The sequence below is a fragment of the Epinephelus lanceolatus genome, chromosome 9 (genome assembly GCF_041903045.1).
Source record: "Epinephelus lanceolatus isolate andai-2023 chromosome 9, ASM4190304v1, whole genome shotgun sequence".
Taxonomy (NCBI): domain Eukaryota; kingdom Metazoa; phylum Chordata; class Actinopteri; order Perciformes; family Serranidae; genus Epinephelus; species Epinephelus lanceolatus.
In genome coordinates, this window is record NC_135742.1 from 23335528 (window position 1) to 23360530 (window position 25003).

Here is a 25003-nt window from a genome sequence, read left to right on the forward strand (position 1 = left end):
CAACGTCATACTTCCGGCAGAATTGTCCCACTGCTGAAACCAAGGAAGTCTAATGTGCAACATCCGGTACGCTCCGACCAGTGGTGCGAAGAGTTCCGCTTCGACCAACCGTCCAGAGTTTACATCATTCGTAAGTAATGAAGTTATTAACGTTGATTTAATACAAACTAGTTATTGCTTTTTGTGTGTGAAAGTTAACAAGCTAACTTGCTAATGTTAGCTTGCAAGCTACATTTTTGCAGAAATTGCTAAATGAACATTAGCGTAAACATTAGCCCCTTTTAGCAGTTGAAGATAGATTTAGTCTGCTAAATTAAAAGTGCTTTATCACTGGCAGCTCCTAAGATAAATCACATTTTGTGACATAAGTTAGTGATGTTAGTTAAATAAAAATAATAACAATGGTCTTCCTGTCAGAAAGGCTAGTCAATGTATCACTGGTGGCTATCTTTAACAGTTTTTCCTGTCGAAAAAGCCAACGCATATACTACTGATAGCTAATAAGAAGTCTAACGTTAACACATTTATCACGGGTAGATAATTATATAAACTAATTATATTTCTGTCAGAAAGGATAGTGCTATTATCACTAGTAGCTAGTAATATCAACTATGTTTCTCTGAGAATGGTTAGTGCAGTTATCACAAGAAACTAATTTAAACAGGCAGGTTATTGTAGTTATCACAGGTATCTATTAAATATTAATTAGGAAATAGTTTTTCTGTTTATTACTGGTAGGTACTGTATTGTTTGTTTGACACAACAGCTTGCACTAGTTGATGAGTGTAGTGTTTATGTCCAGTAGGATTATAGGTTTACATTTTCAATAGATATGACTGAGAATTGCAGTTTGAATAAGTTCATACTGTTTGTGAAATGTCACATACTTTCTCACAGTCTCACTGGTGAAGTGGACGGTATACGCAGTATATGGGGTATATCCACCTCCTTTTCTGACCATTTACAGTATACCCACTTCCTCCTCAGTAACCTACCCATCTACCTCGTAGTACACCCACCTCATCAACTACAACTACACCATTGCCAGTCGAGCAGAAGTAAATTACCTAAATTTCCTTTTAATTCTCATTGGACAGTGTTCCTTTTAAATTATGTCATGATTGTTCAATGATTATTTGACTTTTCCTTTTCTTTTGTATTTCAGTGAAATGGATTCTTACTGTCTGCGGTCATTGGAAAGTAATCTCCGCAAAGAACGCCATCCAGACGTTAAAAGGACAGTACACAACGTACCCCGCAATGAGACGCGGGACGAGTTCATGTCAAGACACTTGGAGGAATTAGAAAGTAATGGGACTGGAATATTCACAGCTATGAAAAAAAGGGGACCAGACCAGATCCAGTGGCGGTGTGAAAGAGGTAATAAATGTAAAGGGAAGTCAAACGGAGAGCCCATGACCACAAGGGCCAACAGTTGTGGAGCCTATGTTTCATTTACATTTGTGAGCAAAAACACCTTCAACAACTGCATTGTGCGCCTAATGAACAAGCACTCGGGACATGACCTCGGCAATCCTCAGGAAGATCGCTCAAATCAGATGGACAGCGATTTGATTGCCTATATTCATACCTGTTTTCAGCTGGGAGATTCAAATGCAGAAATCCTGCTTAAATGCAAAGAGTGGGCGAAGGCCCAGGGGAACAAGGATCACACAGATCGAAGCTACTTTGTTACCCCTAAGGACATTACACTGTTAAAAAAGAACTTTCAGTCACAGACCAGAGTGCATGTCATCGGCAATGATAGTGTTGCTGTCGATCATCTGGTCAAAACAGAGTTAAAAGAGAGTGTAATTTTCTATCAGACTCTTTCACATAGTAAGAAGAAGCCACTGATTATTGTTTTAAGCTCACCCTGGCAAATTCAACAGTTAAAAAAATATGGCCCTGAGATGATATATCTTGACGCTACATACAAGGGTATTACACAATATGGATTTGTATTATATGCTGTTGCCATCAAATCGGACCATGGCCGGGGTGTCCCTGTTGCTTTTTTCATCTTGAGCGAGGAATCATCAGAATACTTGTCACTATGTTTGCAGAAGCTGCAAGAGGCTGCCAGTCCATTTCATCCAAGGTAACTCGTCTAAAATACCACACCACAAATAATTCTGTCTAAAGTGTGTATAAATATTCATCTATGTATTATATCTTTCACCCTGATGGACAGGCTAATATGCTAATCTGTTAAAGAGTCCTTTGTAACCATAATAACCTCTCACTGTGCGATACTTAGCCTTTTACTAGAGATCATGATTACATTTTTAACACCTTTTCACCTTTTCATTATTTTATCTGAATATGTTTGTGATGTAGAAAGTACTTTCATTGTTGGTGCAGTCGTTAGTGTTGCAGATTTCTCTATTCGAAACTTCCACAGTGCTCCGAATCTGGTAATATGCTTTACCAACATTTTAACTACCATCCCAATGCACAGAAATTAGGGATTTTCTTTTAAACGTGGTTACCAATCATTATAGGCAGCCATATTGTAAGAAAAAATACTACACAAACATTCCATACAAAGAGTCTGTTGTTTCCGTTTACAGGTACATCATGATTGACCGTGATGTGAAGGAGATTGAGGCAATACGCAACGTGTTCCCACATGCAAAAATACTGTTATGTTGGTTCCATGTTCTCCAGGTAATGCCAAAGTTCCTAGACATAAAGTATTGTCAAAACAGAACAGTGCTAATGTCATATTAAGTGTAGAGAAGCCAGTTCACGCTGTTGCTATCTTGATGACAGGGACTTGGAAGACTAACACGACCTGAGCACTGTCTCTTTGAATGGAGAGTCATCTGTATCAATTTTTTGATATTTAAAATCACTGGACTGTCTCTGGTTATACTTTTGAGACATTTTGTCATGTTTTGTATTGAATAGGCTGTTCATCGCTGGATGCTGCGGCAGGAGGGTTGCAACAAGAACCCAGAAGTACGTTATGAGGTCATTAGGTCAATGATCCTGCTGAAACAGTGTGCACTTGTAAGTAATTTGTTATAACAATGCCATTTCCTTTTTGGAGTGCCCTTGAACTGCACCCACCAACACACAGGTGATGGTGGTGTGCATTTCTACGTCAGCCTGTTGGACCCAGTTGGGTGCAAATGACCTCAGGTGCTTGGGCAGTGCATTGATACAATGAATTTAAAAACTGGTCCTCATTTTTTGTATTTTATTGTTATATAGGCAACTGACTTCACTGAAAAAGCCAAGGAGGTCACAGAGAAGCTTGATGCAATGACTGGCACCAAAACCATCTCCACATATCTGCAAACACAGTGGTTCCAACATGCAGAGATGTGGGCCAAGTATGGACAACGCCTTTTTTATCAAAGCAACAAAACCAACAACTTAGTGGAGAGGTTTGGCTCTTAAATCCAATACTAAAACAATTTTAATGTAACAGTATACATCATATTTTATAGCATTTCCAGTTAGTTATTTACATAACAAAAAAGAAATAAATGTTAACATGAAGTGATCTCTGTGGCCAGTTTCAGTTCATACCCTTCTTTTCTTAATATTGTTTTTTCAGCATCAAGTATCAGTTTCCTCGAGGATATGCTAACAGACGTCTTGATGAACTGCTTCTACTCCTGAATAAAAAAGTTTTCAACTACTGCAGGTTTGTAGCATACTGATAGTTGAATATTTGCACTCCTGAACTCAAGGAAAAGCACGGGTAGTCAGCAGTCCTGATGACCCTCTTTGTATATTCTCTAAATAGTAATAATAACTTGATTTGTATAGCACATATCATGCAAAGATGCAGCCCAAAGTGCTTGTCTGAACAAGATTATATGAAAATAAACAATAATAAGCAATTGAAAACCAATAGTGAGACAAAAACAACACAAACACAGAAAAAAAAACAGTTTGATCACAATACACACAAAAAATAACAATAATACCAGATAATTTAACCTACATTAAAATCCAAATTCAAAAGATAGGTCTTTTCAATTTATTTTCTTTAATTCCAAGGGAGTTTGCTTTTCTAAGGTCCAAGTAGAGGGTGAATTAAATAATATTTTTCATCATGTTAGACAACTGGCTCTTTGAGACAAAGATAAGAATTTTGATGTTTAAAATTTGCAAATCACTCATTTTATTTCCACGCTCTGTAACGTTCATTGTCTTTCCTTATTCAAAGCTACATGGACGACCTCCACGGTGCTGACCTGATTCCAGACTCCAGGACACAAGACACAGTGGAAGCTGCATCCAGCATGAAGAGTGCAGGGTTGCTTCACAAAATTATGGTGAAGGAAGCTGGTCTGTATTCAGTTCCTTCTGAAGTTGAAGGAAAATACTATCATGTTGATGTCGTCACGATGCAGTGTCAGTGTGCTGTTTCCACCAGAGGTAATCTGTGCAAGCACATCCTTTTGGCCAAAGAAAAATGCCAAGAAGTGGGTGCTGATATAGATGACCTTAGAAAGGAGGTGGCAAGGTCACTATTTGAACAACAAAGTTACGAATGGGACGGAGAGCATCTGATTGTACATCATCAAAATGACTTTGGGGTTGTTAGTGCGCAAGCTAAACAGTGCACATGTCTTGCTAATAGCTTTCAAGAAATCTGTGTGTGCCTCAGACTTTCAGAGAGACTTCTGCAAGACAGTTTGCCAGAGGAATGTGGCAACCAGTTGATTGAGAGCACCACTGTCGGTGTAAGCCCATCAGAAACTGTGAAAGATATGATCGCGGAATTGCACGAGTGGTGTCAGAGCAGTGATTACGAAGAAACACCTGCAATACTTTCTGCAGTTAAAAAGGCTCACCAGTTAGCATTTGGGCAGTACACCAGTAACGTGAGGAAAAGAAAAATCTAAAGGCTGCATGGATAAAGGTATAAAAAAAAATGCAAAGGAAAAGTGCGAACCACATGCATTCATTCCATATGACAGGAAAGGCCTGATGCAAAATTCATAATTTGTTATTTCTAAAGAACAATGTGAGGTAGGACACGGAGAAAACAAAGGTCTATTGAAATATAAATGTAGGCATAGGGAGGGTGTGTTGTGTCCCCCTTTAATGTCTAATCTTCTTGTAATGTTTAATATGTCATACTAATATTCTACCTACCTACTGCTACCTTTCGCTCCCTGTTTAATTTTAAAAAAGATGAATGCACTCAGGGTGAATTACTACACATGTATTGACTACCAGATGTAATAAGGGAATTGATGCTGGTGGATTTCCTCAATACTGAAGACCAATAAGAGCTATGTGTACCATAACAGAAATCAAGCACACAGACATGCTGAAATAGAGAGAAATATATAACTCATTTTTATACTGAATGTCTGGCTGTGTCTTATGTCTACACTGTTCAATAAAGTTGTGAACCTCCATGTTGTTGTTGGTGGCAGTTGCTGTGAGGTTACAGCAAGGTGAGGTTACTGACTTGTAAGGCACATGAGTCTCCTGCAGGAAAGGGGTGAGATTTCTTACAGAAAGGGCTTCTGGTTGCAGGCCAGCTGATAGAAAATATGGGCAAGGTGACAACATTTTCAAAAGTGGGCCACTCATCCGCACCCATCAAAGGGCCGTGGGCGAAATTACTCTACATATCACTATGCAAAATTTTATGCTTTATGCGAATGTATTTTGTATCTACTGCGTGTTAAGACCTTGTTCTTTTACTTTGAAAAGCAGAGGTAGTCATGTATCCTGGGCCAAAAAGATGTCCTCCAATGAATGGTTAGAGAAAAGTAAAACAAACATTGATGAGAAACATTACTGCATGCTATTAAATCATAAGATCAAATCATGAGTGAACTTTTTTTTCTACATTTATTTATTCAGTCTTTAATTAAATATTGGTCAAATTGTGTGCAGAACTGAAACAGTGTGAAGCGTATAAAGTTGTCAACTCTCAGTTTTCTGGTCACACCCAATTTATGTAATCTTCCTTTTTCCCTCGTCAAAATCTAGCGCAACTTTGGAGTGTTTTTTGCCCCCCTTTCCAACAAGTCAGCATAACATGGTTGGTACCAATGGATGCCTTAGGACCTCTAGTTTAATACTGTATAATACACGTGTCTTCATGTTACTATTTTTTTACTGTTACTCTGCCCTACTTTTTACCTTCAGCTCTGCCTGTCACACCTGTTGCTTCTTCACATTTTTTTTCCAGACACTTGTCCATCACCTCCCTGCTCCTTTATTTTCTCATTCTCCCTGTACCCTGGATTTTCCTTTAGGAGCTCCTGATTTTTGATGAGGCATTCTGACTTGGCACATCAGGCAGCAGTACACCTCAAACATTTATATCTGCAGCACTTGTGAGTTCTGCACATCACAAACCTGACCCATGTCAGATTTCACGGTACTTGCTGGTGGGTGGGTGGCATGTTGAAATGTCGTTTAATTATAAAATTATATTTATGTATCATGTTAATACATATAACTTGTATTGTCAGTGATTTAAGTCAGTAAGTAAATTGTACTTGATGCAATTTAAGGGTCAGCCATAGACCTTTTCATGGGCCCCCCTTAGCCTTTGGCCAGGGTCATCTGTACCCTTTGACCCCCCCTGACGGCAGGCCTGCTAGTTAAAAGGCCTGAAGGCAAACTTCTACCATGTGCATGTATCCCAGCTGCTGCACTGAAAGAAAGGAACCAAGGGTAAGTAGATGTTAACTGCCTCTATGTGGGTTTTACAGTTACTGTCTAATCATATTATCAAAAATACCATATCCACATATTCAAAACCTTTATTTTTACAATGCATGAATGAAGCCAAACATTACATTGACACAGTTAACAAACAGTTTCTTATAACAGCTGATAAGTTGAATGAAATGTGCTCTGTTTTTATGTAAAGACATTGATCTGTCCTCTGTAAAACTGTATAGCTCTTTTCAAATCAGTAGGCCTACTAAAAGAAGTATTTCACTGATGGAAAGATGGTCTTTAAAAAAGATAACCGACAACTACCAGAATGCACTGCATGGCACTGAACCAATGCATGCTCCTCCTGATAAGATCAAATATATATAAATTTATTTATGTTTTTCTTTTGTTTTTCTACAGGAAGCAGTATTGTCGCCAGGTTGAAGCAAACAATCTGGAATCACAGTTAAACGGTGAGCTAAAATATGCTGCTGAAAAAATTTTAGCTGAGACACAGGCAACACAGTAACAAAATCTTGATTCATATTTTATCAGCACTACTTAGTTTTATTGTTTGAGCTCAGTATTTTCAGCCTCCGTTTTTTCCAATACAAGAAACAGTATGGTGCACAAATTCTCACAAAACAGCCAAACAGTGTGTTAAAAGATGTTTCTGGAGACATTTTAGGTGAGAAATAGATAATACAGTCACAGAGTCTTGGTTTATATTTGATCAGCACTGCCTAGTTTCATAGTCTGATCAGAGTTTGAGAGAGAGAGTGAGGGGCTGGCATTTCTCTCAAACCACTTCTATAATGTTACTCTTTAAAATTTTATAGGTACATTGGTGAAAATTCGGAAGAACAACTTGTAGCTCGAGCACCAGCCCGAGAGCCAGTGGATCTGAGCTGAGAGATGGGCAGGGAGATCTGGGCGCTGGTAAAATGGGGTGTAGTTTGCCATAGTTCATTTACACATGCTACCCAGTTTGTTAAGATACAAAGCTAGTTAAAAATTGGCAAAGTATCCATTTTACACAAATGGTGCTATACAGGAAGACAAGAAAAAAACACAACTAATCTAACTGGCACATCCCACACTGTTAACATATGTGTTGTTTTGTCTGAGAACAATGTTACTTTACATAAACATGCTACAGATCACACAGCAGTTTAGCTGGTGGTCAAAAAAGCTTTCACAAATGTACATTAAGATGATCAAGAGGGAATACCAAAAATACAATAAGATTCAGTACCTAATGACTGCCTTGTGTACTGTGTATCATATTGAAATACCAATAGAGAAAATTTACATAGCAGCTGCAAAACGTAAATGAAGCCTACACAAGCTACATTATTTATTATTTCCTTCTCTTCAACATTTTCTTTTGTACATATTCTAATAATTACCACACATCTTGATCATGTATCATATCTGCCTTCCCATCAAATGATGAAAAATAAGTTATTCTTCTGCCTGTTTTTTAAGAGGGAGTAACTGCGACAGTGGTTTGGTGACTGCTGCAATCACTGCCCCTCTTCTCAGCGTTCCAGCTGCAGGTTTATCCACCACTTTTAACCTGAGCTGCAGTTCCAGCAGATCCTCTCTGCTCAGCTCTGTGAAGAAGAAGTCTTCATTAAACACAGGGCTGCGGCAGTTCCTGATGGTGGCACTCTCCTGTTGCTGCAGCTTCCCTGGGGTCAGACACAGATTGACTGCACAGTTGAGGGTTCGTCTGTCAGTGTCATCCCATAGGCCTTCTACAGACACCACACGGACTCTGACTGTGGAAATGGGTGAGACTGTGTTGGTGGACAATGTGTTGTGCTCAATGTAGAGGCGCACTTTACCACGGCACTGCAAAGGGAGGATGTGCTCATGCTGAAGTCTCTCCTGGCACTGCAGAACATCCAACGGGAAGAGGGCAGATGGGGCTAAGGTGGGTGAGCTTCCCTTTAAGCTTGGAGGGCTACTGGGCGAGGTTGTTAAACTTAAAATCGCCCTCTTCCACCTCCCTCTAATCTCCCTACTGTCAGTTAACGAGGGACAGGATGTTGCTCCTTTCAGACGGCCACTGCTTGGTGGGAAGTACAGGGAGGATTTAGCACTATAAGGGGAACTGAAGGGGGATGAGTCACTGGAAGAAGGTGTTTCGCTTCCTGTGCTTCCTGTCTCTGACAGGCTCTTGGATGACACCAGAGGGAGAAACCTCGATAAAGTTTTCTTGGGCAGGTTTGTTGCCTTTGCCAGCCTGGGTGCTGCATTGGGAAGGCTTCTATCAAACATGTAAGCAGGGCACTTTGAGTGGAACAGAGACTCTTTCCTTCGAGTGTTGGGGCTCTCATATATCCCAGCCAGGCCGTACCCCTCTGCAGAGAATGGCAAAGGTTTCTTTGTAGCCACTGATACATCACCATCCTTCTTCACATGCATAGTGTTTGGAGGAGTGTTGCTTTTGGGCATCTTCCTCAGACAGTGCAGGTAAGGTACCGTTGTCTCAGCTTCTAGCAGTGGACCTCTCTTGCAGAGCCTGGGCGGCAGGCAGAACTCTGGGATCTTGTCCGGAGTCAGGATGTTGTTGTGTAGCTTGTGAGAGAGACTGGCCTTAGAAGACAGAAGGATGTCCTCCTCACTCTTCCCCACATAGTGACTCAGCTCCAAGGGAATGCTCTCCACACTCTCCCTGATCTTCTCAAAGACCCACATAGTTATTTTCTGGTGATTAAGTATGCTGTGATGCTGTGATGTCAATTTTTTTTTCCTTTTGCACCCAGAATGAAAAGTATAATTGAGGTTAATCATACAAATAAAGAAAACAATTTACAGAAGTAGAAATACAGAAAGTTAAAGTTTATTTCAAATGGTGAAATGACAAATATTGTCTTCTCTCTTACCTGCTGAGGTCCTGATCTGTCCACCTCTGAAGGAAGATCTGTGTGAGTGTCACCAATGTGCCAGTGACAGATTTTAAAGGTGAGTGTGAAGCTCTGCGTCACTGGTCTGCCGCCCCCGCCTGCGTCAGAAACAGGTTTCATACGTGCATACACAGGACAACACATTATGTGCATCATGTCACTCAGTGTCTGTGGGAGACAGGGTGGGCGGGTGGCAGTCAGAATCGGGGGCATTGATGTGCATTAAGTTGTGCTACAAGGATGTGACGTCAGCTTTTGAGTTTACAACAACAACAGTGAAATGTGCCTATTGCACTGTAAATAATGGAGGGCATAGTCACAAAGCGTTATGTGTGATGCTCTGAATTCCTCTTTAAAGGAATACTTCACTCATAAAAATAATCATTTGGATATCAATGCCTACACGCCTCCACATGCCAACACAGTGAACAAAGAAAAGGGGGTCATGTTTAACAGCAGCACAACTATGTCAAAACATCCATTTACAAACTCTCACATAATTCATGCAAGTCAAGTCAAGTCATATCCTCAGTACTACCCAAACACATGCATTTTCACTAAAAGCTTACTATTTAAAACACTTAGGCCAACAAGTAACACACCTGGATAAGTGCTTGCATTTGAGCTCTGCTTGCGTATTCCACTGAGCAGAGTTGCATGCACTTGCCCGAATGTGCCAAATACTCGTACATGTGTGTCACTGTTTTCCTTTATTATTTATGAATTCATCATTTAATATAGCGGCATGCAAGAAAAAGAAGGTTTTCTTCACAAATTCAGTGTAACACGAGGTGAGTAATTGAGTGGAGTATTCCTTTAACATGCAGCATACCAATAAATTACAGTTTAATCTATAAAAATGATCATTTTGATACTACATCAATTACATTTTGATATGTGAGTTGAAATATTTCAGATAGATGTTGAATATTCACGATACACCGCTATTAGATTTGTGTGTCCCAGTTCCCTCCTTTACTCGAATTCAACTAAAACCACTTAAAGCATTGAAGTGTGTGTTGTCATGGTCGTGATGACGTAGGTGTAGTTTGTTTTCGAGAGAGCTGACCTCTTGTTCAAAGGCGATTCAAAGGTAGCGTCACAGGCCTACAGAGAGCACCCACCACCTCAAAGACCCACTAACCTTTAAACAGCTGGCAGTCCACACCCATAACTGACCAAATACATAAGGAAACATGTTACTTTTTAAAAACTTGCACTTATTTTCACGTAAATGAGGGAACATTTTGTGACTTTGCATTGATCCTTGAAAGATTAAAAAAAAGATAATACTGTTTATAGTCAGTTTAACAATGTCTTTTTATTATTATTTCAAACATGACAGATATACTTGTAAATACAGACATTGCTCCTCTACACTCAGCAGAAGAAACGGTGACCTATTTGACCAGAATCGTAGGCTTATGTAACACACAACATGTATTCGTTTGACTGCCTTTATTGATTTTAATACACTTGGTAAATGCCAACTTGGCATATGAGTCACTGAGCATAGAGGGTAATCTGTATCTGCAGGATGAATTCATCCCCCTCAGTCATTCAATCTTTTCATTTTCAGTGTGCAGATGAGCCAGTTTCTGACTTTTTATTGGCACTGATGGAATTATACATATTAAAACTGAAGATTTTTACACTGAAAAACATCTTGTTTCCTCAACATCTCTGCCACTTCTCTTCCTCTAGTTTAGTGTCCAAATTTTTAATTGAATTGTGATTTTATCTATTTTAGATTACCCTTTTTGGACTTTTCATGCTCCTCTGAAAATGTTTCAGCTAATTTATAAGACAGTGGCATTTCTATCTAAGGACACCTGTTATGTTAGTTTATTTTTTGGACCTTACTATGTGAAGAAATTACATGACATTCATGTTATCAAACGCGTATGTGGTTGCAGAACTAACAGGTCCTTTGAACAATGTGAGTTCTTCACACCACAAGAGGGCGCACAAGTACCAGATTTACTAACAGGCATCCTTAAACTCTTATTTGTCTCAGTAAAGACATCAGTGGGATATAGTTGATATATTTGTATACATTATTAACATTAAAACATCTATAGAAATGATTGCAAATGAAATGGAAATACAGAGTTAGTCATTTTTGCTTAAGGCACACGCGCAAAAACACACCCACTCTCAAGACACCTGTCCCTTGCTTCATTAAAATGATCCTCTCTGTTCTAATTAAACAGTAAGTGAGAAACAACATCTCTGCCTGTGTGCCCACTGTTTGCATGCAGTGTGTGTACCTGTACATGTGCGTGTGTGTGTGTGTGTGTGTGTGTGTGACAGAGAATGAATATGAAGATGATGAATACATTTGGGAGGAGTCAGGGGCCTCCGGAGCACCCAGGGGTCAGGAGGCTTTTTGTGATAGTGAAGATTGACTTTATTACACCAATAAAAACCCAGAGTGCTCTCCGTAATGGAGAGATAAATGATTGGGAGTCAGAGAAGGACCTTTGCCTTTAACCGCTGTCACAGCTGCAATTAACGCTAACGAGAGAACAGTGCATTGTTGCCAAATGCTCCACCGCTGTCAGGTGCATTAGTGTTAAAACCTTTTTGTTCTGGAGCGCCACATTTTTAAAATAATAATTTATTTTTTTATATTTTGTGGGCTTCATTTTGTTAATTCATTCAGTAGAACAAGATGTTAACCAATCAACCAAAATGCTTTAAAGGTCTCAGCGAATACACACTTTTCTTTCCAGTCTAGCTTGTTTTGTGAAGACTTTTGTAGGACTTAAACTCAGAACCTTAAAACTGTGCTTTCATTAAGTTCAATAAGTCATTTATTGAACCATGTTTTATTCCATACCTAGCTTTTGGAAAACACCTATATGCTGGTCAAATATCAGGCAGAGTAGAGTGAATTTGTGTGAAGTACTATGTAATTTAACACCCTCTCACTACAGTATAGAGCTACACTCTAAACCAGTGGTTCCCAATGGTCTAGCCACAGGGTCCAGATTTCTCCTTAGTCATTAGTTTAAGGTCCACACAGTTTAATACATTCAGCATTATCCTTGTATTTAGCCATGTTGTTTGGCTAGTTTGCTGTCTCTGTCAAGTGGCTGTCCGTTAGCCATTCACTTTACAGCACGAAATCACACTTCAAAATTAAAACTCTGTGCTGGAAATTCACTGTACCTAAAAATAAAGTGTGTTTTTGACAGCCTTACATGTTTGTGAGTCACTTGCAGTCCATTCAGAATGGACCTGCCCCCCTTTTTGGCCCAGTTGGGAACTACTGCTCTAAACATTTTCCCTCTTTTACGCTACTCCCAGACTTTGTTTACATGCACAAAATATTTAGTTTTTTGCCCTTGTTTTGAAGAAGACAGTATTCCTACTAAGCTGTTTACAGGGCTAATGAAAATTAATATTCCTATTTACAGGCAGCTGTGTATACCCCAGTTAATGTACCCTAACATGTTGTCAAAATATGGAAAAGTGGAACAGCTGGAACCGCTTGTGCCATTTTGCTTCTTTGCATCAAACTAGCCTTCCTCTTTCATTTCTTCAACCACTTTCTGGAAAAGTTTGATGTTATGATATCTGCACATATCCAAAAATCTGTTGATATCCAAGTCTTTCATGATGTTTAAAAGTAGGTGTGTTTGTCCTTTTGACCAGAAATGTGGGCTTTTCTGTTGGGCATGCATCTCTCCCCACAGCCTTGCAAACTGCTGGCGTGTTGGTTTGTGCACAAGCACAGAGCCGACCGCAAACAGTCAAGAGGCTGTGTGTCACAAACTGCTGTAAAAACCCCAGTCAAGATGTATATTCTGAATGCGCTGCATACATGCACAAAGAAAGCTCCTAAAACCAGAATAAAACCGGCACATTCCAAGTTAGAATCCTGACAGAAAAGGTTTCATTCAGAAAAAGGTCTAATTTGGAATATCCAAACTGAACATGCTGTTTACATGACCCAGATCAAATTCAGAATATTGTCATATTGTGAGTTGAATGTTAGTGTGCATGTAAATGTAGCTAGTGCCCAAAACAAGTTTAAAGGCCATGCATATACCCTTTGAAGCATCATAATTTAAACATTTATTCAAACTCTGATTTACAGTCTTTTTCCTTTTATTTGGGGAGCAGGCCAACACACCAGTGTCTGCTGCGAGAAGGAACCAGGAGCTTCTGGATATCATCTGAGAGTTGAGCCAGTAAAAACCCAGAGCAAACAGCCACTTCACTGATAGTGCGTACATTATAATTGATGTACAGGCTGTAACTTCATCCCGCTAACCACCAGCCCAGAGCTAAACGTGACCTTTTAGCCTTCCTTCATCACAAAGATGGTACAATGGAAACTTTAACTCTGTTTTCATGGAAGCTGACTCTCTCAAACTCACTCAGAAGGAGGAATTGTTCCTAAGAGTTGGTGGGGATTCACTTCGGTGTAGTGAATGGGACAGGAAAGACCTCTGGTGCCTGATGATCAAAGATCAATCAAGAGAGTCTTTGTTGATTCTCTATGGGTAATTTTTGTTTAAAGCTCCGATTTCGAATGATAAATAAGTTTCATGTCAGCGTGCCATTTGAAACTCTGCTAAAGATTTATTCAGTAGTATTTTTGCAAGTCGATAGGCAAAACTTTACACCCATACTGTGAAACCATATACTAATTAAATAATCATGTATCATGTAAAATTAAGTGTAGTGTAATGCCTTTAAAGAAATTAGGAAAGATTAGAAAGCAGTATGATGAAAACCTCCTTGTGCCATGTGTTCTCCCCGCGTCAGCGTTTGTTTTCTCCAGGTACTCCAGCTTCCTCCCACAGTCCAAAGACATGCAGGTTAATTGGTGACTCTAATTTGCCCGTAGGTGTGAATGTGAGTGTGAATGGTTGTCTGTCTCTATGTGTCAGCCCTGTGATAGTCTGGAGACCTGTCCAGGGTGTACCCCGCCTCTCGCCCAGTGTCAGCTGGGATAGGCTCCAGCTCCCCCACGACCTCTAAAAGGATAAGCGGTTACAGAAAACTGCAGAACTGGCACACACTGATCAGGTAATAGCCTTTAATTGTAAATTTCAACACCACTGTTTCAGCATCACCAGTTTTGAATTGCTTTAATGTTTGGGTAAGTTTTTAAATCCCTAGGTTACACACTGTTTTACAGAAATGAGTCAAAACTTTAAATGATTTTATTAGCCTGATTTAGGGAGTTTTATAGAGTCTCTAAAGGAAATGTCTGGTTATGTATTGTACACATTTTCTCTCTGTACCTTCATGTAACCAAACAAGTCCTGCCTATAGCAGATCCAAGGCAGTTTTAGAAAGCCAAACCTTTGTTATAAGGTGTTCTCTGTAACACTGCCAATTATCATGTTTTGACATTGTGAGATGAGATTTAAAATTCCAAGTACAAACTCTGTGCAGGGGAAGAGCTGATGTCACACTTTGTTATTTTCCATTTCAATTTAATCTCTATTATTGAGGAGTCAAGTGAGCCTATATGGCCTCTCATTCTCTCGCAGAGCACTTAACCTCTTATGAAATTGCTGAAGTTTTTTGGCCAGAGAACTTCTTTGTGTGAACTATTAAGGGAAAGTGAGAAAGTGGGGAAGTCGGAGAGGAGAAATGGTGGGAAGGGGGCCAGAACGGCTGAACTCCTGACCTGTTTTGAATTGATAATAAAATGTAATAATGGATAATAAGGTGTAATAATTTGGGCCAATAAAGATAGGTGGCAGATTGAAGACGATATGAGCTGCGTCAGAAGACCTTACTCCGAGGACAGCGCAGAGACAATACACTTCAGCCAGAGGGGGCAGATAAAATTTGACCCCAGATCAGTGAATCACTGTCTAATTATTAAGGAAGGAGAGGGAGACGGAGGGAGGGGAGGGAGAGAAATGGATGAGGGAAAGTAAGGGGAAACTGTTTGGGAGAAGAGAAGAGGAAAAAAGAATGGTTAAAAAGACAAAAACATTCAGAGACGCATTCACATCCTGTATGGCCAACAGGATCAGATGCATTTTAAGACACAACAAAGAGAGAGACAGAGAAATAAAGTGTAATCAGGGAAAGACAATGTGCTACATTATGGAGCAAAGACAGGAGAAGAGTTATAGTAATGTGCAGTGGTCCAGAGTGACCTGTCGTTAGGACTCTCTCCCCCTGACAACTTCTCTCTGTCTCCAGGCCTGATGCCAATATGCTAATCCCCCCAGATGGCCTTTTCATTGGCTGATGCTGACTCCCCTTGCCACGTGCCCAATGACCCCTCGTCCCACGTTTGAAGACCACGGCAGTGAATATGACACGCCGACCATTATCAAGGTAAGAGCAGATGTGGCCGTATGCCGCCTGCCTGCTCACACTGAATCACATATACTGTTAAAGTAAGTTATCACATGTACCACAACTGCACCAGTACAGTGAGTGGACAAACACCATACGTACTTTAAAGCAGTGGTTCTCAACTGGCCTATGCAATTTAACATTGATTATACCCTGTTGGGAACCACTGCTGTAAAGCATGGTGTTTGTACATATGGTGAAGAGTAAAAGGGTAAATGTATGATACTGTGAATATTATGAGGAGCGGCTTGCCACTGGACCGGCAGTAGGAAAGCAGCCACCGCCCCTCCCTCATTACCACCACTGAGGTGCCCTTGAGCAAAGCACTTAACCCCCAGCTGCTCCAGTGGAGCTGCTCAGTGACCAGCAGATCAGAACTGGGCAGCTTCATGTGTGAATGTGTGTAAGTGTGTGAGTGTGATCAGAGGCAATACTCTCAGAAAAACTTCCCTTAAGTAATTAAGGTTAGAAAAAAAAAAAATGTAATGGTTACATAAGCATTTGGAAGCATAAAGCACTCATTTGAGAAAAAAATACTGCTTTGTTTTGTCTGAATTAACTACATTATTATCTCAGAATTATGAGAGATGTTTTCATGGTGAAAGAATTTTGAATTTTAAAGTATGTTATCCTAATTTTTCTGTCATAGAAAAATGTCTTTGATTCCTTTTCATATTCAAGGTTCTGCCCACTATCTATATTTAATGATTCATAATCAGTTTTTCTTCTTTCAGTATTCCAACTTTCCTGTACAGCAACATAAGACTAAGCATTAAAAAAAGAAAAGAGAAAATCACTCACACACTCTCGCAAATAAATAGATAAATAAATACATAAAGTTCATATACAAAAAGTGTAAGAAAGTGCTCCTCTGGTAGCTTCTATTCATTGATATTTTCCCATGATAGTAATTTGACCACTTTGACCATCTTTTTTTCAAACAGTGTCAGAGTCCTCCTCATTTTATATGCATCTGTAAATTGATGACAGATACACATGAAATAGGTTTTAGAAATCCCTTGAGGCAGGTTTTTAGATTAATGGAGTAAATAGGGGAAACTGAGTCGACATGTTTAAGAGAAACTCACATTGCAGAATGACACAATTTGAATTAAGGTTAATTTGTCATCATGATACACGACAGCAGGACTGAAATTACATATTTTCTAATAGAATATATTTAAGAAGTAATTCCAGTTAACTTTTATCAACCAGCCATAATTTCCTATATTGTGAGCAAGATTAAGCCCTCATCAGCTAAACAGTGACGTCTTCCATTAGTAGGTTGGACCTTTAATATCCAGTGTGTCACACTACACATCTTTAAATTAAAGATACTGTAGGCGTCTTCATGAATTGATATTTGTTAATGCAAAAGACAAAATATTTGTGAGATGTAAATTTAATTGCAGACATATAAGCAAACTGATTAACATGGAGTACATTCTCAAAATGCAAAACCATTTGAAATTTTAATAACCTGCTGATAATTTAAAGACAGGATAATAGGTTTATTAATTAGCACATTTATGTAATTGTCCTTGTGTAACTCTTTTGCTAATGGTTTTGTTAAAGGCATAATTTAAATGTAGATTTGATTTATCTCTTAATAATCACCATCTCTCCATTATGTTTTTATATATTTCTATATATTAACCAATTGATTATGTATAATCAGTGAAACAAGTCTATTATTATTGAACTGGCACACTTCAGCCTCCATAAAGAGATCATTGCTGCAGCAGGTGAAAGAAGGTAAAATATGGGAGAAAAATAACACGTGGAATATTTTACATTTTTTTATTACAACTCAAATATGAGATATATATGTTAAACTAATAGACTAACTTGTTGTCTATATTTGTTTGGCAAAGGAATTTCAAAAATATGAATATTTGTATTAATGCAACAACTACAGGACATCTGAAACCAGATTATATTCATCTAATGTGGATGTGGACAAATCAAGAAACAAACAGGTATGTCGTAATTTTATTTTTACCATCTCCATTTTCAGTTCATATTTCATTTGGATCTCTCTTTATCTTCTTCACTATTAAGACTATGGTATCTATATTCTCATAGATATTTGACTTAAAAGCACTACACTGTATTCTTATGTATAATGGAATTTGGGTTCCTTCAATAAAAAGAACACTTGTGTTTTCGGAGACTGTGTCAGTACAATTTCCTGATTAAAACATAATTAAGACAGCCAGTCCATAAAATTGTCTCCCTAAATTGTCTCCCTAAAGTCTGTCTGTCTGTTTCAAGGTCCTCATGTACAAATCTTGTCTGACTGCATTATGAGGTCAGCAGTCATCCTGTAATCTGTGACAAAAAGAAAACCTCTTAAGAATATTACAGTTTCATTAGTTCTGTAAGAGGGTATGACGCCCTAATGACCTCAGCTGTACATCTCTTGTACAATGTCCTCTTTCCTTCTTTCTTTCTTGCCTCATTCATGTTCTCTTTCTTTGTCACACTTTTACCTTCTCTCTGCTTGTGTCATCCCCCTTTCTTTTTAATTTCTCATGGTTGTGGTTAGAAAGTAAAGAATCCTGAGCCAGCTTCCAGTAGTGAGTTTTGTAATGGGCTCCCTTCACTGTATGCTGATTCTGCAAATAATGAAACCATTGGATGCATTTTAACTTTTAATAATGAGGGCTTTATGAAGGTCATGTGATAGACATATTTCTGGTCTCTGGTAAAGCTGTTTAACAAAGTTAATAGTTGCTTCGCTGTAGTTGTATGCCTCCATTTATTGTTGAAGTGGCTCCACTCAACGAGGAATCCGTGCACTTCAATTATATGTTTAAAGAAATTAGAACAAATTTCTGTTATCTGATGTTGCCAATATGTCGAATAAAAGTCCGACGGTCTGGAACAAAGAATAATATTTAAGGTTGTTCATGTTCGCGTGTGTGAATGTGTATGCACGCCAGTGTGCTTGAGTCAGTGCGAATGGCAGATCAGATCAATGAATTAAGCTGCTCATTATGATGGCCTGCTCTTGCTGGTCATTAAGAAAAACGCATGTAGAATTTGCCACCCTGGCCCCTATGAAGTGTGGGTAATTACCACTAATGTATCATCGCCTATTCAAGACCGTAACGTTTCGTTTCTGAGGGCTGACAGTGAAACACCTCTGACCTAAATGTTTTATTCATCCATAAGACTCCTATTATTCATTTTAAGCTCATATTTCACATGATTAACAGTTTTTACATATTAATGTCCTGCACACTTTTATCAGTGCTAACTGTTTCTCATATGGTGTAATATTGAGTAACTGAAATATCATATTTCTGTAAACCTGTTGTTGTAATGGATGCATGATTAGGGGTCAGCTGTTAAAACCAAAAACGTCTGACAAACAGAAACTAATTTTACAGGCTGGTGCACAAGTTACTGAACTTTGTCCTTGCCATAAATCATCAGTGTTTTTACTGTTGTTTATTAGTTTTTATATATTGTATGCTTGGAACATCTTTAGTAACCAAACATAATTAATTTTGAAATAAATTTTAAACTGCCTTCACTTCTGGTGCAGTCTTTGGACGCATTGTGTTACATTACAGCTCTGTGTTGGTGCTATGAGTCTTGACTCTTCAGTTGTTACATTAACAGGTTTTATATATTTGTCACCAGTAAATCATCTGATAGAAAACTGAACTCAATTCTCTGTATTTTCTGATTCTTCCCTGATTGATTCCTCCCTGATATTTTTAGGTAAAACCTCATCATTGTTTTAAGAAGTCAGTTGAGTGGACAACACAGTGTGATTGCTTCTGTAGCATTTCAATACAGAAGACTAGCAGTTTCCTGTGGTTTCAGTTTCGGAATGAGACACTGAAACAACCCTTTGTACTTGTCATTTTTTCCCATTATTACCGTAATCACTCGAAGATGTTTTCCAATCCATATCTGCAAAATTATTATTTGGCTTTCTTGCCTTTATTTGATAGGACAGCTGAAGATAGACAAGAAACTGGGGAGACAGAGGGGGGCTGACATGCAGCTGCAGCGGACTGGAATCAAACCCAATGACTGCGGTAAGGGCTCATCCTTTCATACATTGGACGCACGCTCTACCAGGTAAGCTACGGGACACCCCACATCTGCAAAGACGGTGCATTAAAGTTACTGATTGCTTTTACCTCACAGTGAGGAGAGGCATGTAGTGAGCTGTGTATTTTTGATTTAAACAAAGAAAAAACAATAATTAATCAATAATACTGATAACGCTTTATTTGGATAGCCCATCTGCAGATAGTTTATAGAGTATTTGTAACATTTCAGCAGCACTTTAGTTGAGATTCAACAATTCAACTTTCGTTTTGTCTGTAGATGTTTATCTGTTAAGTACATATGACAATTCACTACATATTCTCATAATAATCTGAACTATTCACTCAACCTGTGCTGCACAGGTCGAGTGAATAGTTTAAGCTCAACTAAATTATTCTAAGAATATGTAGGTAAGTTCATGAATTGTCACATATACTCTGGTTAATCTGTCAAACATCTACTGAATAAAACGAAACAGCTGAATTGATAAGATGTTGAAATGTTACAAATACTCTATAAACCACCTTTTAGCAAACTATTCAAAAAAAAGTGTTACGATTATATCTGATGATTACTTTTAGGTTGGATATTTGTTGTTAAAAGAAAAAACAAACTCAAAATGTTGTTCAAAATATTCATGCCTGGGTGATTGTACAGATAACTTATGAGTGCAGCTGTTTAAGTTATTTTTAATGCAACTACTTTGTAGGAACACACTGCTACCTACGTTACTATGGCTACTACATTGGCTATCTACATATTAAACAAAAATGTTTGTATTGACACACCACATAAATACACAGCCAGGTGTAGGATTAGATCCTACACGATGACGGAGACTGCATACCAACATACCCCCAAAACTAAACGCAGCTCAGACGTGCATCTCTATTTCCCAACTTGCTCCGCAGACTTATACTGAAAATCATTTAACATATGCTGCTAAATGCTTTGACACAGCCATCACAGTGTGAAAAATAAACTGCACATACACCTCCTATTAGCCTGTGCATAAACACATGTGCACATTAGGAGACCTCATGTGATATTATGATTCCAGAGGCATCGAACTCCGGTGTTGTGAGGACAGAGGATCATGGAGGGTAATAATGGCTGCATTATTACTCCTCTTATTGTGTCTTAATTAGTGACATTTAATTATGCACTAATGCAGTGAGGGCTATTAAAGACATTGAGGCCTGCTGATCAGGGAATTAAAGCAACACACACACACACACATACACACACACAGACGCACACACCTGCAGGCAGAGGCACACACTTTACACATAGACACTTTCGTCATGCCACTGAAATGTCAGTTCCCTTTAACTAGGAATCACAGACACCCTGCAGTGAAACTGTGCGTGAAAATGTGTGTGTATAGATGAGAGAAGTAAAAGATCAGAAGAGGAGATATACGTGTAATAGAAAAAACTTGAGAGGAAAAAGGAAATGAAGACACAAAAAATAGGATAAAATAAGAGAATTATAAGGACAAGGTAGAAGATATGGGTAATCACGATTATATGTATTCTGCTCGTTAGCAATGACGCCCAAATAGGTTTTAATTCTTCACTCCCACGCCTCTCCTCCACTGGTGCATCTCAATTATTTGTTCAGAGGCTGGTGTGACAATAGTGTCGGCTCCAGGAGCCTTTGGGATGCTAAACAGGGGACAGGAGGGTTGAATATAAGTCACTTTCAGTGGGCTGAACCTGGCGCTTTGTGCTGCTGGAGAGGAGAAGCTTCAAAGCTGTGTTTAAACAGAGCAAACAAAGGAGCAAAACTTGATCCGATCGCCCTGCCTGCTTTTGAAGTTGTGAGGCTACAGCCCAGGGTGTCGGCTGCTCTTAGCCATCTTGTAAAGATCATCATGCATCAGCACATAATGCCCATTCCAGATGTGAATCATGTCATCATGCCCTCTCTTGCATGAATGTGTGCACACAAAATGATGAATTATAGAAGATAATAGCTTAACTTAAATCTCAACACCTCTCTGAGTAAAGTTTGTTTTTACACATTTTTTTTTAAATAATTTTATTTTTTAGAATTTGGGGAACTCATATGTTAGGTGGAAATTATGACCTTGAGAAAGCATTTGCACTATCCCCCTGCTGAATTATTTAAAATTCAATATACACTGCCACTGTGATTAATGAGAGAAGTGCTCAAGAAGAATTCCTGACTTTGTTTGGGCAGACTCCTAAAAGCTCAGATGACTTTCATGTCATATGCAAGATCACAGCTTTCACTCTGAACATCATAACTGTATGTCCCCTATACTCTTACAGCCAAAATTATCAATAAAATGGGGATCTGTTACATCTATAAACTGCTGGTGTGAAATAAGGAAAATAAACTGAGTCATCAGTAATGCATTTGGGAGAGCAACTGGTGGCAATGATGCACAATAACGTGCTGTTAATAGTTCCTGCTGTACAGGCTGATATGAGCACCACTTATTAGAATATTTAATAATTATGTTCAGAGAAGCAATTATTACGCACGCAAAAATAAGCCAAATTGACTCTTAAATTAGTGCACTTGAAATCAGATTTTTGAATCACATTAAACTTAATATAAGTAATAGGTTTATCCTTTAAATAAACGCCAATCTTAAAGTAATTTCCTATAAAAAAAAAATAATGTCGGAGATTTAATTGAATCTAATTGTTCCTTCAGCTGGTGTGTGCAAACACTGATCCTGAAAATACCGTGTGGACATTTAATCAAAACAAGTATTTAAATAACTACAACACCAAACAAGATTCGGTTTTAAGTTCTTTATGAATATTCTCAGATAAATAGTGTTATAATACAAGCATAACATTTTCAATTTCACTGCTAAGTAACACACAAAAAAGGTGCAACAGGCCTAATTATAAAACATGAAGGCCCATGTGTCTTTAGCCGATAGGCCTGCCATAGATTAAAATAGAATAAATAGAATAAGAGCAAAATATAGAAACAGAGTTGTTGGATTGCATTTGGAAAGAATTTTGTCTCCTAAGTCAAAGCTTTCTTTGGGTTCAGCGTGTCTACTTGTCTGATTGTATTTATCAGTGCCACATTACAGTATGTGGTAAATGCCCTCACAAATTGTGCAAATAAATAATGATTTCAATCAACATGGGTCTAATGAAAAATTCATTACACAACACAATGTTAACCTTAGTTTTTACAACTCTCCTACAGCCGCACTTAACTTAAACTGTGATGCCGCTGATAGGCTGTCTTATCTTATTTTACGCAGTGTCAAGTGTCCTTCTTGTTTGCGTTACTTTTCAAAAATGACCCGCAATTTACCGGTTAGGACAGCAGGAGAGCCGGGTGGAGAGGGTTGCCTTTCCCCTCCAGCAGGTCGCTTTTCTCCATCACTGAGACCGGGGAGCAGAGCTGGGCCGGGCCGGACTGCAGCCCCGTCAAACTGGGCACGGGACCCAGGGACGGGGTGGGTTTGATTGGCACGGGAACGGCGGGCAGGGTTTGCCCGTTGGCGTTGTGGTACAGGCCTTTTGCTGACACGCTGAAGGGCGCGTACTCGGATGATGCGGGTACGTGCACGCCACCCATGGACTCCGACAGCATCCCGACGTGCGGCCACATGGAGTTGACCACGCTGCTGAGCTGTGGGGGCACCGGGTAACCCAGGTGGTGCATGACCGAGGTGAGAGGGAGCCCGCTGGCCATCACGCCCTTGTAGTCCCGTCCTATAATGTTCTCGATGGCGAATGGGTGTTTAAACCCGCCGGACTGTGCGCAAGTGATGCCCCCGTAACCCTGAAAGTGAGGGAGCCGACCCACGGTGCTTGCCGGGCCGGCTGAGTGGTCATGGTGGCCCGATGCTGCGCCCAGCTTGCTGCCCGGGTGGTGGTGGTGGTGATGGTGAAAGTAGTGCATCATCGGGGAGCTCTTGCAGGCCATATGCTCAGCGCGCAGCACCTTGAAGCGCTTCCGTCTCCTCAGGAAGCTGCCGTTCTCAAACATGTCACCGCAGTCCGGGTGCAGAGCCCAGAAGCTGCCTTTCCCGGGCTGATCAGGCCGCCGAGGGATCTTGATGAAGCAGTCATTGAAGGAGAGGTTGTGTCGCAGGGAATTCTGCCACCGCTGGGTATTTTCTCGGTAATACGGAAAACGGTCCATGATGAACTTATAAATGTCACTCAGAGGCAGCATCTTCTCGGATGAGTTCTGGATAGCCATGGCTGTCAGTGATATGTAGGAATATGGGGGCTTCTGGTCGCTGTAAGAGTTCTTCCCAGGGCGAGGCATGACTGGTTACTGTTTTCTACAAGTTTGAATCGTTAAGTAAAACAGCCTGTAAAGTTCTATTGTAAAATTCTATAATTTACGGAGCTAACTTGACAGTTTTCATATCAGTCTCCATCTGACGCATTTGTCCCAAAGTTCTGAGCCATCAGATTAGAATAAAGATCAACACAGTGTAGCCTGAAGGCCCGCTGCTCTCAGGTAAGATCCGTAAGAGGCTCCTGCATCCCAGGAAAGTTTGTTTTAAAGACTTTTCCTTGTCAAATTCAGCGCTCGGCGTTGTGCGTAAAAGTCAGTCTCTGTGCGTAAAAGTTAAGAGGTCCTTCCTGTTCCCGCGGAGGTTGAAGGATGCGAGGGGCCAGTTTGCTCCGCTGGCTGTGTGTGGCGTGTGTGCTCCTCTCCTCTTGTGCGATGCTCCCACTCGCCGAGCGCCGTTTTTGTAAGACCCCCGCAGGTCGCTGGCTCTATTATCTGTTATCCAGACACTTAGGGGACACGTCAGGGGAGAGCAGAGGGCTGTGTGTGTGTGTGTGTGTGTGTGTGTGTGTGTGTATGAGCGAGAGCGAGAGAGAGAGAGAGAGAGAGATGGGGGTAAAGAAATGAATAAAAATGAGGGGTGGGTGGTGCGTTCCGTTCAAGACACGCGTTTGCTTCTAATCTCCTGTTTGCCAATCAAAGAGTCCTGCGTAAAGTATGGGGCAGAAATAACCAGAGTGACTGATCTTCACCACTAAGCTGTGTAAAGTGAC

At 39.7% G+C, this 25003-nt stretch overlaps 3 protein-coding genes across 5 annotated transcripts; 1 reads left to right on the top strand and 2 right to left on the bottom strand.

Moving 5' to 3' along the window:
* Positions 1-4: 4 nt before the first annotated feature.
* LOC117252293 (uncharacterized) lies at positions 5-5390 on the top strand. 3 transcript variants are annotated; one of them, XM_033619072.2, is made up of 7 exons: positions 5-130; positions 1166-2101; positions 2574-2670; positions 2914-3015; positions 3220-3395; positions 3569-3658; positions 4187-5390. In XM_033619072.2, the coding sequence occupies exons 2-7, from the start codon at positions 1170-1172 to the stop codon at positions 4866-4868; spliced, it is 2079 nt and encodes a 692-aa protein (XP_033474963.2). In that variant the 5' UTR covers positions 5-130; positions 1166-1169; the 3' UTR covers positions 4869-5390. The 3 variants fall into 3 exon arrangements, with proteins under 3 accessions (XP_033474963.2, XP_078026816.1, XP_078026817.1); XM_078170690.1 differs by lacking the exon at positions 5-130 and adding an exon at positions 959-1058; XM_078170691.1 differs by lacking the exon at positions 5-130 and having other exon boundaries at positions 1259-1380; positions 2067-2101.
* Positions 5391-7161: 1771 nt separating this feature from the next.
* On the bottom strand, positions 7162-9578 carry LOC117252618 (C2 calcium-dependent domain-containing protein 4C). The gene is made up of 2 exons (XM_033619660.2): positions 9549-9578; positions 7162-9415 (listed from the first exon to the last, which is right to left on the bottom strand). The coding sequence occupies exon 2, from the start codon at positions 9358-9360 to the stop codon at positions 8119-8121; it is 1242 nt and encodes a 413-aa protein (XP_033475551.1). The 5' UTR covers positions 9361-9415; positions 9549-9578; the 3' UTR covers positions 7162-8118.
* Positions 9579-22753: 13175 nt separating this feature from the next.
* On the bottom strand, positions 22754-24658 carry foxb2 (forkhead box B2). Its single transcript, XM_033620480.2, has one exon. The coding sequence runs from the start codon at positions 24255-24257 to the stop codon at positions 23295-23297; it is 963 nt and encodes a 320-aa protein (XP_033476371.1). The 5' UTR covers positions 24258-24658; the 3' UTR covers positions 22754-23294.
* Positions 24659-25003: the final 345 nt, after the last annotated feature.